At 40.7% G+C, this 14,835-nt stretch overlaps 1 protein-coding gene across 1 annotated transcript; it reads left to right on the plus strand.

Moving 5' to 3' along the window:
* Positions 1-4,539: 4,539 nt before the first annotated feature.
* On the plus strand, positions 4,540-8,936 carry zgc:162592 (uncharacterized protein LOC561993 homolog). The gene is made up of 2 exons (XM_036587213.1): positions 4,540-5,768; positions 8,629-8,936. Exons 1-2 carry the CDS (start codon positions 4,955-4,957, stop codon positions 8,934-8,936), a joined length of 1,122 nt encoding a protein of 373 aa, XP_036443106.1. The 5' UTR covers positions 4,540-4,954.
* Positions 8,937-14,835: the final 5,899 nt, after the last annotated feature.

Raw genomic sequence — 14,835 nt, forward strand, 5'->3', positions numbered from 1 at the left:
ATATAAATATATTTACCAAATACATATGATAAGATTTCATAAATATGAAAACAGGCAAAATATTTGGCGAATGCACTTTACAAATACAAATAAAATTAATTTGTATTTCAGTATCTTCATTTTAAACATTAGCAAATGAACCTTTAACATGGCAAAAGCAAGTATTGCAGGTATTGATACTCTGTGATACATTGTGAAAATGCAGATATCTTGTTTATTTGAATTATTTTGTGTAGTGCTGTTTTACTGCATACATACACGGTTAAGGCAAATTACAATGCAGAACACAGAAGTGACACATTAGACAAGTTTTTTGCCCATTTTCATACACTGCAAAAATATATTTGATAAATACCTTTGGAATATATATTTTTCTATATGGAAACACTGCATTCCCTTACAAATTCACTGAATTTTAGGAATGCAAAACAATTGCAAGTTAAAATGTTTGCAAGGCAATGGATTATAACTTCACCGCGACCCAGAAGGATAAGCGGTTTAGATGATGGATGGATGGATGGATGGATGGATGGATTATAACTTTAGCTTAAGTTATGTGAGCCCTGCTAATGTTCTGGCATTAACTGCACTCCTTGTCTAACTAAAGCACAAGAGATCTAGACTCAATCTAAAAGTCAATCATCAGCTCCAGTTGTCAACCATGAACAATTCTCAACACTCGAAAATCATCAGAACTTCAGTGTTCATCCTTCACCTACCTGTCTACCTGTGACAGACAGATGAGAGCAGACTTCGGTAACGTTATGAGGAGACGGCTGAAAATTTCTCCTCTTTATTCTCACTATCTAAAGATTTCTGCTCAGCTTTTCAGCCTCTTTTCCTCACGACATCAGACAGCTGGGATGCTTTATTAACTATCGGTGTACAAACCGTGGTTCTACAAGCATGTCTATAGTGTCTATAGTAGAGTTCATTTCACACAATGTTATCTCGAAGTTCAGGAGTTTTAACTCGCTTACGTTTTATTATTCATATTGCATGTAATACAGGGGTTCAAGTGACTTTTATTATTCCTATAGGCAAAACTAGCTTTAGACCAGGAGTTAGTCAAGTCAAATCAAGTCAAAGTTTATTTATATAGAGCTTTTTACAACAGGTGTTGTCACAAAGCAGCTTTACAGAAAAATCCGGGTCCGAGCCCCCATGAGCGCCAACGGCGACATTGGCAAGGAAAGAACTCCCTAAGAACAAGAGGAAGAAACACTGAGAGGAACCAAGACTCAAAAGGGGAACCCATCCTCCTCTGGTCCACACCGGATAGCAAACTGCATTATTCCAAGATTAAAAAAAGTATAATTTATTCTTTGTCACATAAAGCTCTTTGTAACTGCCAAACAAGTTTTTGTCTTGCTTTCACAACCCTATCTGCACTGCTTAGTGGTTGCTCTGACTCCTCTGATACACACATTGTGCAGGAACTCGCCCAAAAAATATCACTGAGCTATTATTTACCATTCTTCTTTGCAAATTATTGTTGGTAGCAGCACATTACAAACAGGACATATTTTATCTTTTTATTAAAAAAGAGTTTCGAATATGGACAGGACTCCTATTTCAGAATGATGCACAACTCCAGAGCTCAGTTCCTTCTCTTCTCCTAGTTTTAGGTGCATCGTATCCAAAGTTTTGCAGTAGCACCTCATTCGCAGTTGGTTAAAACGTTTGCCTAAGCTCCTGGTGGAGTCTGAGCCAGATTTCTCCATTTCCCACAATGTCTATTTATGTTATATTCCCTACACTGATGTGTGGACTTTCCTTTTCCACTGTCTACCTATTACAGTGAATTAAAACGTGATTAACAGAGGCTTAGAACTGCCTGTCGGGTGTTTCCTCAGTAATTTCAGTGTGCCATTAAGTTTCATATGTCCTGTCTTTAATCTAGTTATAACCCTTCCTTCCTTTCTGTGAAGCACCCACCACCTACATTTAGCTGAATATTATATAAATGTCTTCCGTTCTGATTACTGTCCCAAGTGCCCTAACATCTCTTCAGCGCCCATGTCTGTATTAGTTTTTTAATTTTAGCCTCACTCCTACTTAGCTGAACTTCCAGAGTAACTCCTTGTTTAAAGGCCTCTGTAGCGAGCTCGTTAACCTCTTCCTTTTACACCACTATGTGCAGCAATCCATTAAAACTGAACTCAAGTCTCTGAATTTTGTAGTTCAAATATTGAGTGCATTTACATGCACGGAATAATTCTGTAACTGCAGAAAATCAGATTTTGTCAGTAACTCATTCCTGCACTTCATCAGTATAATGGGATAACGGGAAAACTCCAGGTCTACATGAGTCAGGCAATAATCGGATTCCCAGTAAACAAATAAGACTTGACAAACGTTTAAATACTGAATCACTTTAACGGAACATATGAATATACATCATCGAGAACATGACGAATATTTAAATCCTTCATTTCATCAGTTGGTTTCAGATTCGCTCCAAAAGTGTTTTGTTGCCATCTTGCTGGTGCTGGTTAAAGTCCCAGAAACACAGAGTAAAATATTGAAAATGTTTGTATGATACTAAACCTGAGTGTCAGCAAAGCCTGAATGAAAAGTATAAGATATAAATATGATAAAACACAGCTTAAAAAATGCTGATCAGACCTATCCGAGAACTATGTGGGCATGGCTAATGAGCTTGATTGACAGCTCTCTGTCTGACATTCCTAGTCTGCTCTGCTCCTCATACAGAACTAAAATCATTATCCAGCTTTTATGTGACGGTAACCGGATGAAAAAAGTCACAGACAAACAGACGTCCAGACAGACAGACAGAGGACGAACGAACAAGTGGACGAATGAAGCAACGCCTAAATGAAGGAGCAGACATACGAACAATGTTCATGTATAGATAACGAATGAACAGGCAAAAGGCAGCTGCAGACAGGCATACTAGTTTACTAGCTTTTGGTTATGCTGGGTTAGCTTTAGCTCGCTAAGTTTCTCGGACTCAAACTGTTTGGTGTGGGCGGGGCAAGAGAGATCAGCCTTGTGATTGGTCAGAGGAGTGCTTATGGAAGTATTACCGAAGATTAGAACCACCAAGTTTACAAAGAAATATGGTGAAATACATTAGTCATTTATTGGTCACGGGAACAATGGGCCTCTTCCACTAATGTCTTCCTACATTTTTTCTTAAATTTGTTCTTGAGAAATGTCCTAAAGTAAAATCTACACGACGTGTTCTTAAACCACAGAACTGTTCTCAACTTTGTGCTCTTGAGTGTTTGTAGATTCTGTTCTTACCTAAGAACAAATTCCAAATAAGAAAACACTGGCGAATGACAGAATCTTCATAAAAACTGCATAAGTGGGTTTTAAAAGGAAATTTCTACCTATGAATGGTTGGTAAATGAGGCCCACTATTCAAAGGGTGTACTTAGTACATGTTTATTGTTTGCCTGCAAGAGCAAGATTAGAAAGAAAACACAGATTTATATTTCCTGGGTCTTTAACTGCTGCTTGCCGTTTTTGGGACAGCACTGTTTTCACTCATGCCAGACTGAGGAAAATGAAAGAAAGGGTACGCATGCCTTAAAAACCCAATCATGAGTTCAAATCTAGCTCTCTTTATCAGATTTCTTAACCAGACTTCTAGACCTTAATCTGGTCTAAGATGTCAGAGTATCCTGTTTACACGACCACTTCAATAATCAGATAACTGCAGAAATCTGATAATGATCGGATTATAAAATGCATGTGAAAGCACTCGTTGTTTGTAAGATTTCCAAACAATAGGCCTCATTCACCAACCTTTCTGAAGCAGAAATTTACCTAGATTTCAAGAAGATTTTGACATTCACTGATGTTTTATTTGGGATTTGTTTTTAGAGAAAAACAGAATCTACACACTCAAGAGCACACAGGTGAGAACAGTTCTGTGGTTCAGGAACACGTCATGAATCTGACGCAGACTTTTTCTTAGGACCTTTATTAAGAACACATTCACCAGGGTATATTTTGGTTTTTCCATTTTAATTTACATGACCAAATCATAAGGTAAATTATGCAGTAACTGCATGAAATAAATGTACATTTTTATTTATTTATTTTTGTAAAGGCTCCCCTCAAATTAACAGAAAATATTTTATAATCATACACATATTGTTATATGCTTACAATTTACTGCTAAAAGCCAAAAATCTTAGACACTCTTTGTATTTTTTTATAAAAATATTTTTTACAGAGCAGATCACTGAAGAGACGCCATCTGTTTACAGTTTATAGCCCAGATTTGTGGAAAAGTGGGTCGACTTTCAGTAGACAAAAAAAATGTTCAGCTTCTTTTATTACAAGGGTTTAAAATTACATCACCCTTCTATTCGACTGGAAAGAAGACAGTTACAGCTCTCATACGACCCCCACCTTTAGAATGTGGCTTATGAAATATGAAAGTGATGAAGAATACGACGAAGTGCGTTTTGGAGCCACCGGTGGTCTCAAGGAGTTGAAAAGGTTAAGAAAAAACTTAGGAAGATATTGGTGAATGAGGCCCATTGTCCTGTCTAACACGAGATAATGACAGTTCTTTCTAATGCCCACCTACAATCAAAACATCTCTCATCCGGGTCTCTTCCTCACACTGCAATCCCATTAACATTACTACCATTTCTACCTGCTCAGTGGTCTGAGGCTCAGAGGTTAATTATCTCTTGCGGGCTCATTTCCATCCAAAATGGCCAATTTGTGCCACGTGTCTTGCCGTAGGCAGCCATGCTACGCTCGATTGGACGGTTTTGTCATATGACCCCACGCTTGATTGGTCTCAGGTGTGATGACTCGCGTTCTCGTTATCCTACAGTGTTTGTTGTGGACGCGGCCGCGCTGTTTTTCTTAAATCTGTGTTTTATTACCCGTCAAGGTCACAAGTCACAGTTTAATCGCCATGGGCGCCACCAGCACCTCACTCCTTCGCTTTTAAAGGGCCACCATGTCTGGAACGAGCAACGGCTCATTTCCAGGCGAGGGGTACAACCTAGATCTCAAGAGCGCAGACGTGCTCAGGCAGCTGGAAGCCCACCGGCCCATCAAAATGGCAATTATACTAGCGCTGGGGGTCATGATCACGCTGGGAAACGTGGCTGTGGTAACGGTGATCTCTTCGGCGGTGCCTGGCTGGTCTAGAAACTCCCGCTACTTTTTACTCTCTCTGACCGGGGCGGACTCCGCCTTCGGCCTCGTCGTCATGCCGCTGAACCTGTGCGTGAGCCTCATGAAGGACTACAACGACGGCCCGGACTCGTTCTGCCACGTGGTGGCGTTTTTCAACGCTGCCGTGTACTCGACGTGCATGTACACGCTGGCGAGCATCAGCCTGGAGCGCTACGTGGCCGTTTTCTACCCGCTCCAATACGCCAGCCTACTGAGCCGCAGGAGGGCGCTGTTGCTCATCGCGCTGGCCTGGGGCTTCCCGCCAGTACTTCTCGCGCCCGTCTCGTGGCCGCACGGCATCATCGAGGTCCGCTTCTCTGCCGCGTCGCTCGTCTGCAACCCGACCTACTCCAGCAACGTGGCCTACTCGCTCGCGCTCACCGCCTTCATCTTCTTCCCCTGCTCGGCCATCATGACCTTCTGTAACCTCAGGCTGTGGGCGGCCGCCAAGAGGCAGCGGCTGAAGCTGAAGCTGAGGATGAGGAGCCGCGCGGGCGGGAACGGGCCTGACGTGGCGTCGCGCGTGCTCGTCCCCGTGATGACCGTGTACTACACTTGCTGGACGCCGTGTATGGTCATCTTGATTTATAATGGTGAGTTTTGATGACGTTATTAGGGCTTTTTTTCTAAACTTCAGAGTAATTCAGTCATTGAGATGTAAAGTCGTGGTTCATTGTGGAGAAACCAAGTCTCTGATTTCAAAATGAAATCCTAATCAAATCACGTTTGTCATCACATTGCGAGGGTGAGTGAAAATCCTAGGTGAGTAGAATTTAAATACAAAAAATATGAGATTTTATATACACACACACATTAGACCCTAATATACACATTAATATACATCACTATTGCTTCTAATGTAGTAAGTTTCTTTAAAGTGAATTTTCTCAGAACATTTCACGTCAAACCACTCAATGACTGTTTACATTTCAATCATTTAATTGTGTCGATTTTGAAAAATTCGTGGATTTCTAATTTAAACGCACAACACTAACATTACTGTATGGACTGCTTTTTAGTGGTGATCGGTAAAAGACTTGTTTTTCGTAATTTTATTACGCGCCCACTGTCCGCAGTGTTATTTATAAACTGTTTGGATCGGATTGTGTGTTTTTATTTTTTTCTGTTATCCCTGCTGAAAAATCTGGTTAAACTGATTGACCACAGTAGGGCATGTTTGAGTTAGATGTATAAGTTGACAACCATGCTATTACGCTCTTTTCAAAACACAGAAATGCGAATGTGGACTTGTGCAAATATTACGTGTGATATATTTGCTGTTAAAGGTGCAGTAAACGATTCTGAAAAAAGATTATTTGAACTCAACAGCAAAAAAAATACACCCCTCCCTTCAGTGCTCCTTCTGAAGCTCTGCCCCCAAATCATGGTTACACGTTGCCAAGGCAAACAATGCTGGGCTAGCAAACTTTTTTTTTTAAATAAATCTTAATGTCCTTAAAACCCTTTACAAACACTGTATGGAGAGTACCATATTATAATGTTGGTGCAAATGCAAACAGCAAGTAATGTCACAAGGAACCAGCAGTGTGACCAGAAAGTCGCCGGTTCGATCCCTGCAGCTGACAGTACGTGACTGAAGTGCCCTTGAGCAAGGCACCTAACCCCCAACTGCTCCGCAGGCGCTGTGGATAGGGCTGCCCACTGTTCCGGGCAAGTGTGCTCACTGCCCCCTAGTGTGTGTTCACTAGTGTGCATGTATGTGGGTGTTTCACTGCACGGATGGGTTAAACACAGAGGTCTAATTCCTCTGTGTGTAAACACAGTAGGCTAAAGGTTCTGAAAATGAAATGAAATGTAGCTGTTAGCTATGTTGTGGGTTAGCAAACTGTCACTATAATTGCTCCTGCAAGGATAACCAGTTGCTATCACCAGCATTTGCAAACGGGGCAAAATAATGCCGACCTACTGGTTCTGTGTAACAGCACTAATAAGTTAATGCTACCCATCTATCAAGCAGAGACAGAACATCTCCATCTCTTTTATATGCCTTCAAACTGTTGATGAAGCTGAAGTCGGCTTCTTTTTGTCAGCTTCTTGTACTGATTTTCCCGTTCCACCTTAAATACTGCATTACTTTCCATTCTGCGCCTGAATGTAACTGCTGCACAATTTACAGTGGAATGGGAAAATGCGAATAGGAAGCCAACTATAGCTTTAACTTGGCGACCTTCCAAATATTTCTCTTTCACCTGAACCTTTCCTACTGCACTCTACCATCTTGCGTGCACGTTGGAAAGGCCATATTCAAAGTGGTCCATGGTGTTTGGATCTGTAGTCTACTAGCTAATCTAGTACTGGGTTAGCAGGCAGGCCACCGATCCAGTCAGTGCCACACAGCACTGCGAGAGTTAGATTCTGGCTAATTGACACAAGTGTTGATGAACTCTTTTCTAAGAGCAAAGTCGAGTGACCGGTGTTGGAGTGACCAACCCAAAACTGAGCCTGTTCAATGGCATTTGGAGCTGTAGTGTCTTATGTTAAGCTAACAGTTTTAGTTAGCAGGCCAAGCTTTCCACACCACAGTACAGGCACATCTTCCAGCTAACTAGATTTTTAAACTACACGTTAGAAGATAAAGACTTATTTCTGGCAGTGCACAGTTGAGTGACTGTGTTGGACAGCTGAAATCAAATGTCTTGTGGTTTGTGGCTGTGAGCTGTCACTGAGCCACTGTCCTGCGTAGTTTTTCTTGGGTATTTCTTAGTCCTATTTTAGTAGCACATCAGAAGGAAAAAGAAACTACAGCTGGAGCGAAACAGCCGTGGAAACTGTGTGGCTGCAGTGGAGGTCATCATACATGAAGTGATTAGAAGGTGTGGATGTTTAGATGGGACTACATGTTGGATGTTTCTCTGGTTACCACTGTTTACAGGCAAGTCTCGCATACTTGGAGACCCCAGACCCCCATAACAGTGCGCAGTGTGAATGGACAGAATGTGTAAATTTGGTTGCTTACTAGATAGACATGGCACAGAAACTTAAGATATATTTTTCAAGATAAATCTTTAATTGCCATGGCATCTTACCTCTGTAGTATTACACAACACTACTGCAGAAAACAAGGAAATACTTTTTCTAAGCTTAAGAAAATGTAATCTGCAACTGTTTACAGCTCCTGCTGCAAGCTGTTCCATTTTATGCATATAAAAAGTAATTAACTAAAGTGAAAGGATGCAAATTCTATTTTTTTTTGTTTTTCATGCTGCTGTATACGCTTTGTTCTGTCACATTAGCCTCTGAATGTGCAGCGTAGCTTTTAATCACCAGTATCGGTGTTATAGCCTAAAGTCTGTATTTTGCTGTCTTTGCCCTTTTTGTATTATTTTTATTGCATGTTTTATCTTTCTCTGCATATTCCTGCTCCTGCATTTTCCAATGATGATTTATGAGCATCTCTATAACCCCGTAATTGACTGTCATTTTATATCTCAGCGACGTCAGGCAGTGGTGTACCAGAGTGGGTAGAGTTCGTTGCTGTGTGGCTACCAACCTCCAATGGCTTCCTCAACTGCATCTTTTACTTCTGGATTAATAAAAGTTTCAGAAGGAAATTCCACATGCTTCTCCACAAGCTCTGTCTAGGACTTTGCCCCAGTGCGGAAAGGAGGCTTGGGTGCACCAAGCCAGTAGGCACTTCTGTAGCGCCTGTATGGAATAACAACAACTCTCTGAATGAGCGATCGTCCAGCGTGTCGTCCACATGTACTCTACTCACGATCGCTGCAGAGACCTACATCTGACATTCAGGTCAAATTGGCATCCGGTGGGCCTCAGCGTGGCCTCTGTTGACCATTCCAAAACTCTGACCCAGATTCCCTGTCTTGCATGCATCTATGAAGGTGATTGCTATGCGTGTGGGTCACGAGCACATGCTGCAGAGCGCTGACATGGAGCCAGAAAGGGTCAACCTTTAGGTTTATGTTCAAGTTAATATTCAACATTCTTCACTCTGTTATGTTACATACTTTTAGCTCATGGGCAGCTTGTGCCTTTTTACTTTCACTGCACCTATTAAACTAGATTCAGTCCTGCTTTGTTAGATTTTTTTTTGTTGTTTTTGTTTTTTTTTAGTTAGTATTTTTAAGTCCAGCGTTCCAAGCAGTTTGAAACGTTTTGTTTTGTCAACTTCGTTTTACAAATCTTATTCTCTTAATATTGTCACTTATTGTAAAAAATGAAGCAGCAGTGCATTTTTTTTTTTCCCCTCCTCTGTTTGGCTTTAATGCATCATGAAAGGTATGTTCTCTCACCTTTCCTTATCGATATGCCAGCGTCTAGCAGTTCAGAAAGGTTAACCTTTAAATTCCAGTACTGCGGTTTATGCAGATAGAAAGTAATTAGGCACTTACATCACATAAAGGTCAGCTCGGCTATGTCTGTTGTTGGAAAGTAACGTTCTCTTCTCTTTTCCTCTCTCTAAAGTGACTCTGCCAGGCCCATGCGTCCGCGATCCATCCCTTTGAGTTTGATTTACTCTGCGTTTGCTTTTGTGATTGTACAGATCGTTGGGAAAGCATTTTTCTGGAATGTCTTGTGTGAAGTAATGAAATCTTTGTTGTAAAATTGTAATATATATTTTTAATATTTGTCAGTAGCACTCGTTGCCTTTCTAGTTAAGAGAAGACGAAAGGTATGTCACTAACAAATGTACAAAACTAATGTTGAAAGTTAAGCCATATTTTTGGGATATTGGGAAGTGAAAAGTGTAAAATATATTTGTAAATAATTTTAGTGTTTGTATAAAGTATCATGTTAAATGTTGGTGGTAATGTGGTGTTTAAAGTTTGTATTGTAAAATAAAGCTTGAAAGCCCTTGTATTAAATTTAGCAAAGAAAATGAGTGTAGCATTTGTCATGGTCATTTGTTTGGCAGATATACAGTACTGTGCAAAAGTCAAAGCATAATAAGTGGGAAAACAAAGGTTTCCAAAACTGGATTGCAAAAAATACATGAAATGGGACTCAACAACTGCAAGACCATCAAAACTGTCACCATCAGTTAAACTGAAATTTGAGCACTTTTACTGTAGTGAAGAGGTTACACGGTGCCAACTGTGTAAATTGCAGGATAGCAGCCATTGTAGTGTACACTGCTCTTCCACGATCAGGAGACAACTCAATGCAGTTCTTGGAGGATGTGTGGGCCTGTAAGTCCTTACTAAGAAAAGGAAATCAAAGAAGCTGCTGGTGTTCTCAGAATGATGGACTGCCAGCATCATTGAATGTGTTTAGGATCCTAAAAAGCACAAAATGCAACAAACGTCCAAGACTGAGCTTTGGAGGTGTGGAAGCATATTCCATGTTCATCCGATTTCAGTGTGCCATGTTTTTACAACCGTGAGGCGCCTAGGAACCAATGACATACCAATTCTAAGAGGGGGTCATAGAGTTTCTGGCTGTCACCGGATGACCATCAGGAGATGGAGACCCCTGAGCAGAAAGCGTTCTGCGTTCTCCACTTCAATAAGAGTGAATCCATCATAACTGTGCAGCGTGATTTTCATGGGCAGTGAACCTCCAACAGCTCAGAGCGTTCATCGTTGGTTCCACAACACTGGATAATCTCCGAAATCGCACTGAAAGAGCCGTGAGTGCAGCGACACCCGACATGCTCAATCCAGTATGGGATGAATTTGACTATGGCGTTGATGTTGTCTGTACAGCTGGAGGAGGTTCATACTGAGCACTTGTAGAATTACATAATAAACTTTAAGCTCATTTAAACCATTTACAGTTCACTGCATTGTTCTGAAATGATTTACAAGTGAAGTAAATCATTTTGAAATAAGATAAATCTTGAGTCACAATGTATATTTCTTCAGGAAAACTGAAAGCAAGTCTCTGAAAAATAATGGAAGCTATAATAAACGCAAAGAGTGAAGATACTAAATACTGAAAGGCTTCTGTATAATTTTGTTATGTTTTGTTTCCTGTAGTTAATCACCGTTAGACTGTAAATCAGATAAATAAAGGGGGGACTTTTGCAAGCTACTGTATGAGTTGCTAAGAAGAGGTGTTCATGTTAGACAGCTAATCGTGACTTGTGCAGCTTTCATAGGCTGATTGACATTTCAATATACCCAAAGGCCTGAGGCTGTATGCCATCAGACCACATCTGTTAAGATAAGGAAGTATTCCAGAGAAAACACATACTAATCACTTTCCTATCATCTGCAGGCCTGAATCCAATATTACAACCTGCAATTTTTTTAAATGAAGGAAAAATCACGAATGTATTCTGGGTGCTTATTTCCTGGTATCTGACATCTCTCTCAGATCTAATATCTGTGCCTCATGCTATCAGCTCAGAGGCATCATAGAGACGTTCTGGAGATGACAGCCTGGCAGGAGCTGCTTGCGTGTCAGACGAAATATCGCCCTTTCTCTGCGCCGCTGAGGAGCGAAACGCATGAGCACTCAGACGTGTGGCCAACACCTCCGGAGCTGTGAGAGGCTGTTTTTGCAGGCTGGGAAAACCCTAGCAGAGCACACACAACTCAGGCTGCAGGAGATATCAGCTTTAAACCAGAAGGTTTGCCTCTTTGGAAAAGAGAGCTTAACATGCTGATGTTTTGTTGAAGGTTCCTATTGGGAACTTGCACATCAACTAAACATGTTAGATTCAAAACTGGTGCAGGACATAGAATAGAGGAAATAGAGGACAGATAGGGCTGTCACGATTCATTGATTACCTTCTCAATTTAAAGTAGTAGTGATTATTCAGAATTTTGCATGCCAGTGCATGTTTTAAAATCTCCTACTGTAGGACACGGCCTGATAGACGTGCCCATTTATACTGGAGCGTATTCGAGAAGTGTGTGCATGTTGACTCCAGGTTTCTAAAGGATTTATTCCCAGGCTGTTCTAATAAGGACTCTTATTGTGAAGGCAGGGCTAGTAGTGTGTGTTGAGCAGGAAGAGCAGGAAACTCCAGCAGCACTGCTGTGTCTGATCCACTCAGACCAGCGCAACACACACTAACACACCACCACCACATCAGTGTTACTGCAGTGCTGAGAATGACCCACCACCCAAATAGTACCTGCTCTGTGAGGGTCCATGGGGGTCCTGACCACTGAAGAACAGGGTAAAAGGGGGCTAACAAAGTATGCAGAGAAACAGATGGACTACAGTCTGTAACTGTAGAACTACAAAGTGCACCTATATAGTAAGTGGAGCTGATAAAATGGACATTGAGTGTAGAAACAAGGAGGTGGTCAGAATGTTATGCCTGATCGGTGTATGTGTAAATGTGAAAACCTGCCCAGTTTCCCAAGAGTTTGGTGGAAAGAATGAATTATTACTCATTTCTCAAATCTGAAGACAAAAATGAGTAAGATCTTTTTTGGCATTATACAGCTTTACCAGCCTTTTGTTGCCCCTGTCCCAACTTTTTTGGAACGTGTTGTTGGCATTAAATTCAAAAACAAAATTTGTTTTTCCAAAAACAATAAAATTTTCTCAGTTCTGACATTTGATTTGTTGTCTTTGCACATCATTGCATTTTGTTTTTATATGCATTTTGCACAGCGTCCCAACCTTTTTGAAAATAGGCTTGTAGTTATTAGGCCCTAGGTTTAAACATAACTGTGTTCTTATGTATGGTACAGTATTAATATGGTTTCAGGCTGTTTACATCATAAACACAATGACCTATCAGTACTATGTTCCTTAGTCCATGTAATTTAAATCTTTAATATCTTGGAGTATTAATACAGAATTCAGTTGATGGATGCACTCATTTGTGTGTGTATATGTCAGGTATTTTACAACAGCTTTGACTGTGGCTCAGCCAATCAGATTTCAGGATTGTACCTGTTTGTTATTGATATTTTGGTATTTTTTGATATTGGTATAATTGATATTTTAGACTTGTTAGTTTACAGCAATTGTCAACTAACAATGGTCTGCTGTCTAATGATATTCCGGAGTCTTTAAAGGCTATGCACGATCAGTTAGTGTCTATTTTTGTTTTATTTTTATTAAATAAAAAATAAATAAAATTACTCATTCAAATATATGGTGGATTACTCAATTATTGATACAACCAATAGTGACAGTTCTGTAGTTTATAGCTTACAGTTATTTCACAATCCCAGTTTTCTTGGTGATGCAGTCCTACATAGTACCAAAAGACGTACATGTTTACTTGCTTCCTGCATACATTACTTTGCTATTTAAATGTTTTGTTCCTCATTTACACATTCACAGCAACAATAAGCCAGTATGACAGGGGAACATAAGTGAAGCCATGCTTTAATGTCACCCAGTGCCCTTTGCAAAATGGGCCATCCCGTGTGGTCAAAAAGACACAGATACCGCAGCACACGCAATCGCTCTCTCACTCCATTGCGGCTTCTCAGGCCCACTGCAGCGCAGTGCAGTGCAGTGTGCATTATAAAGGCTTGGGGAGCGCTTTCAAAGAGTTGCAGGGAAGGCTGATGAATTCAGCTCTCTTTTTCGGTCTCTATAATGGAAGAACGGGAAGAGATAAAGTCTCGGAGCCTGAGCTAAATCCTATTACTCTGGTCATATGAGACCAACTTCCCAGCCTCCTAGAAGGTTATGATTGGACTTAAGACTATTCAGTGCAGGTCATTGAGCTTCAGCTAAATGGGTTTGGAGATAAATCTTATGGGTCAAACAGAAATTTGAGCACTTTTACCTCTTTTGCTGTAGTGAAGAGGTTACGCAGTGCAGACTGTATAAGATGCAGGATAGCAGCCATTGTAATGTGCACTGCTCATAAAAATAAAGGTGCCAGATGGAGCCAAGACGGGTTCTTTGCAGTGATACCATTGGAGAACCACTTTTGAGCGCCCAAAGAACCTTTTAGTGGATAGTTCTTTAAAGAACATGTAAATGAGATGTGTAAGTGTGAGGAATGTTTAAAATGTTTAAAGACCCTCTATACCACCCTCTATACCAGGGGTGTCAAACTCAATGAGTCAAAGGGTCATATTAGAAAATCTCAATAAATCCGAGGGCCAGAGAAAAAAAAGTTTTCATTTCATTTTTTAATTAATGTTGGGCTGTAATCCGAACTGGCCATTGTTTATTCACTTGAACACATGAACACTTGAAATACTTCAAATGTAAATGTCCTCAGGAGCTCAGTCTTTTAAACCTACTTATCTGCTTGAACTAAACACCTGGCATCCTTTCTTTGCTACAAGTTCATTAAACTTGGGCTCAGCTTCTGAGCTGCTGAGCTGACGTTCAGTGTTTATGTTGGTTGAACTGCAGCTGATATGCAGTTAGTGTGTTTGGTGATATGACTGGTGTGGAACTCTGCAGAACTGTGTAGAGCTGAGGTGTCACCACTCTCGCATAGACTGTTTTCGGGGTAGGAGAGTCGGAGTGAACATAACGTTGCAATGCATGCTGGGAGCTGTAGTGCAGTGCATTGTGAAACAGGCTAACACTAATAAGCAATTAAAGTTCTGCAGGGCCAGATAGGATTGTGCAGGCCTTGTGTTTGACACATGGGCTCTATACTCTCAGAAAAAAGACACTTAACTGTCACTGGGGTGGTGCCCTCAAAGATACGTCTTCAGTGGCTTTAGTCAGGGAACATTATTTTATTCGATTGCAGATGAATTTTAACCTATGTTGACTTCACACACCATGTCCTGTCTC

This window comes from Colossoma macropomum, unplaced genomic scaffold (genome assembly GCF_904425465.1).
Source record: "Colossoma macropomum unplaced genomic scaffold, Colossoma_macropomum, whole genome shotgun sequence".
Taxonomy (NCBI): Eukaryota; Metazoa; Chordata; class Actinopteri; order Characiformes; family Serrasalmidae; genus Colossoma; species Colossoma macropomum.

Coding starts and splice junctions, on each gene's coding strand:
- zgc:162592 (XM_036587213.1), top strand. CDS start 4,955: ATGTCTGGAACGAGCAACGGCTCATTTCCAGGCGAGGGGTACAACCTA. Junction 5,769..8,628: donor GGTCATCTTGATTTATAATG/GTGAGTTTTGAT, acceptor TTTATATCTCAG/CGACGTCAGGCAGTGGTGTA.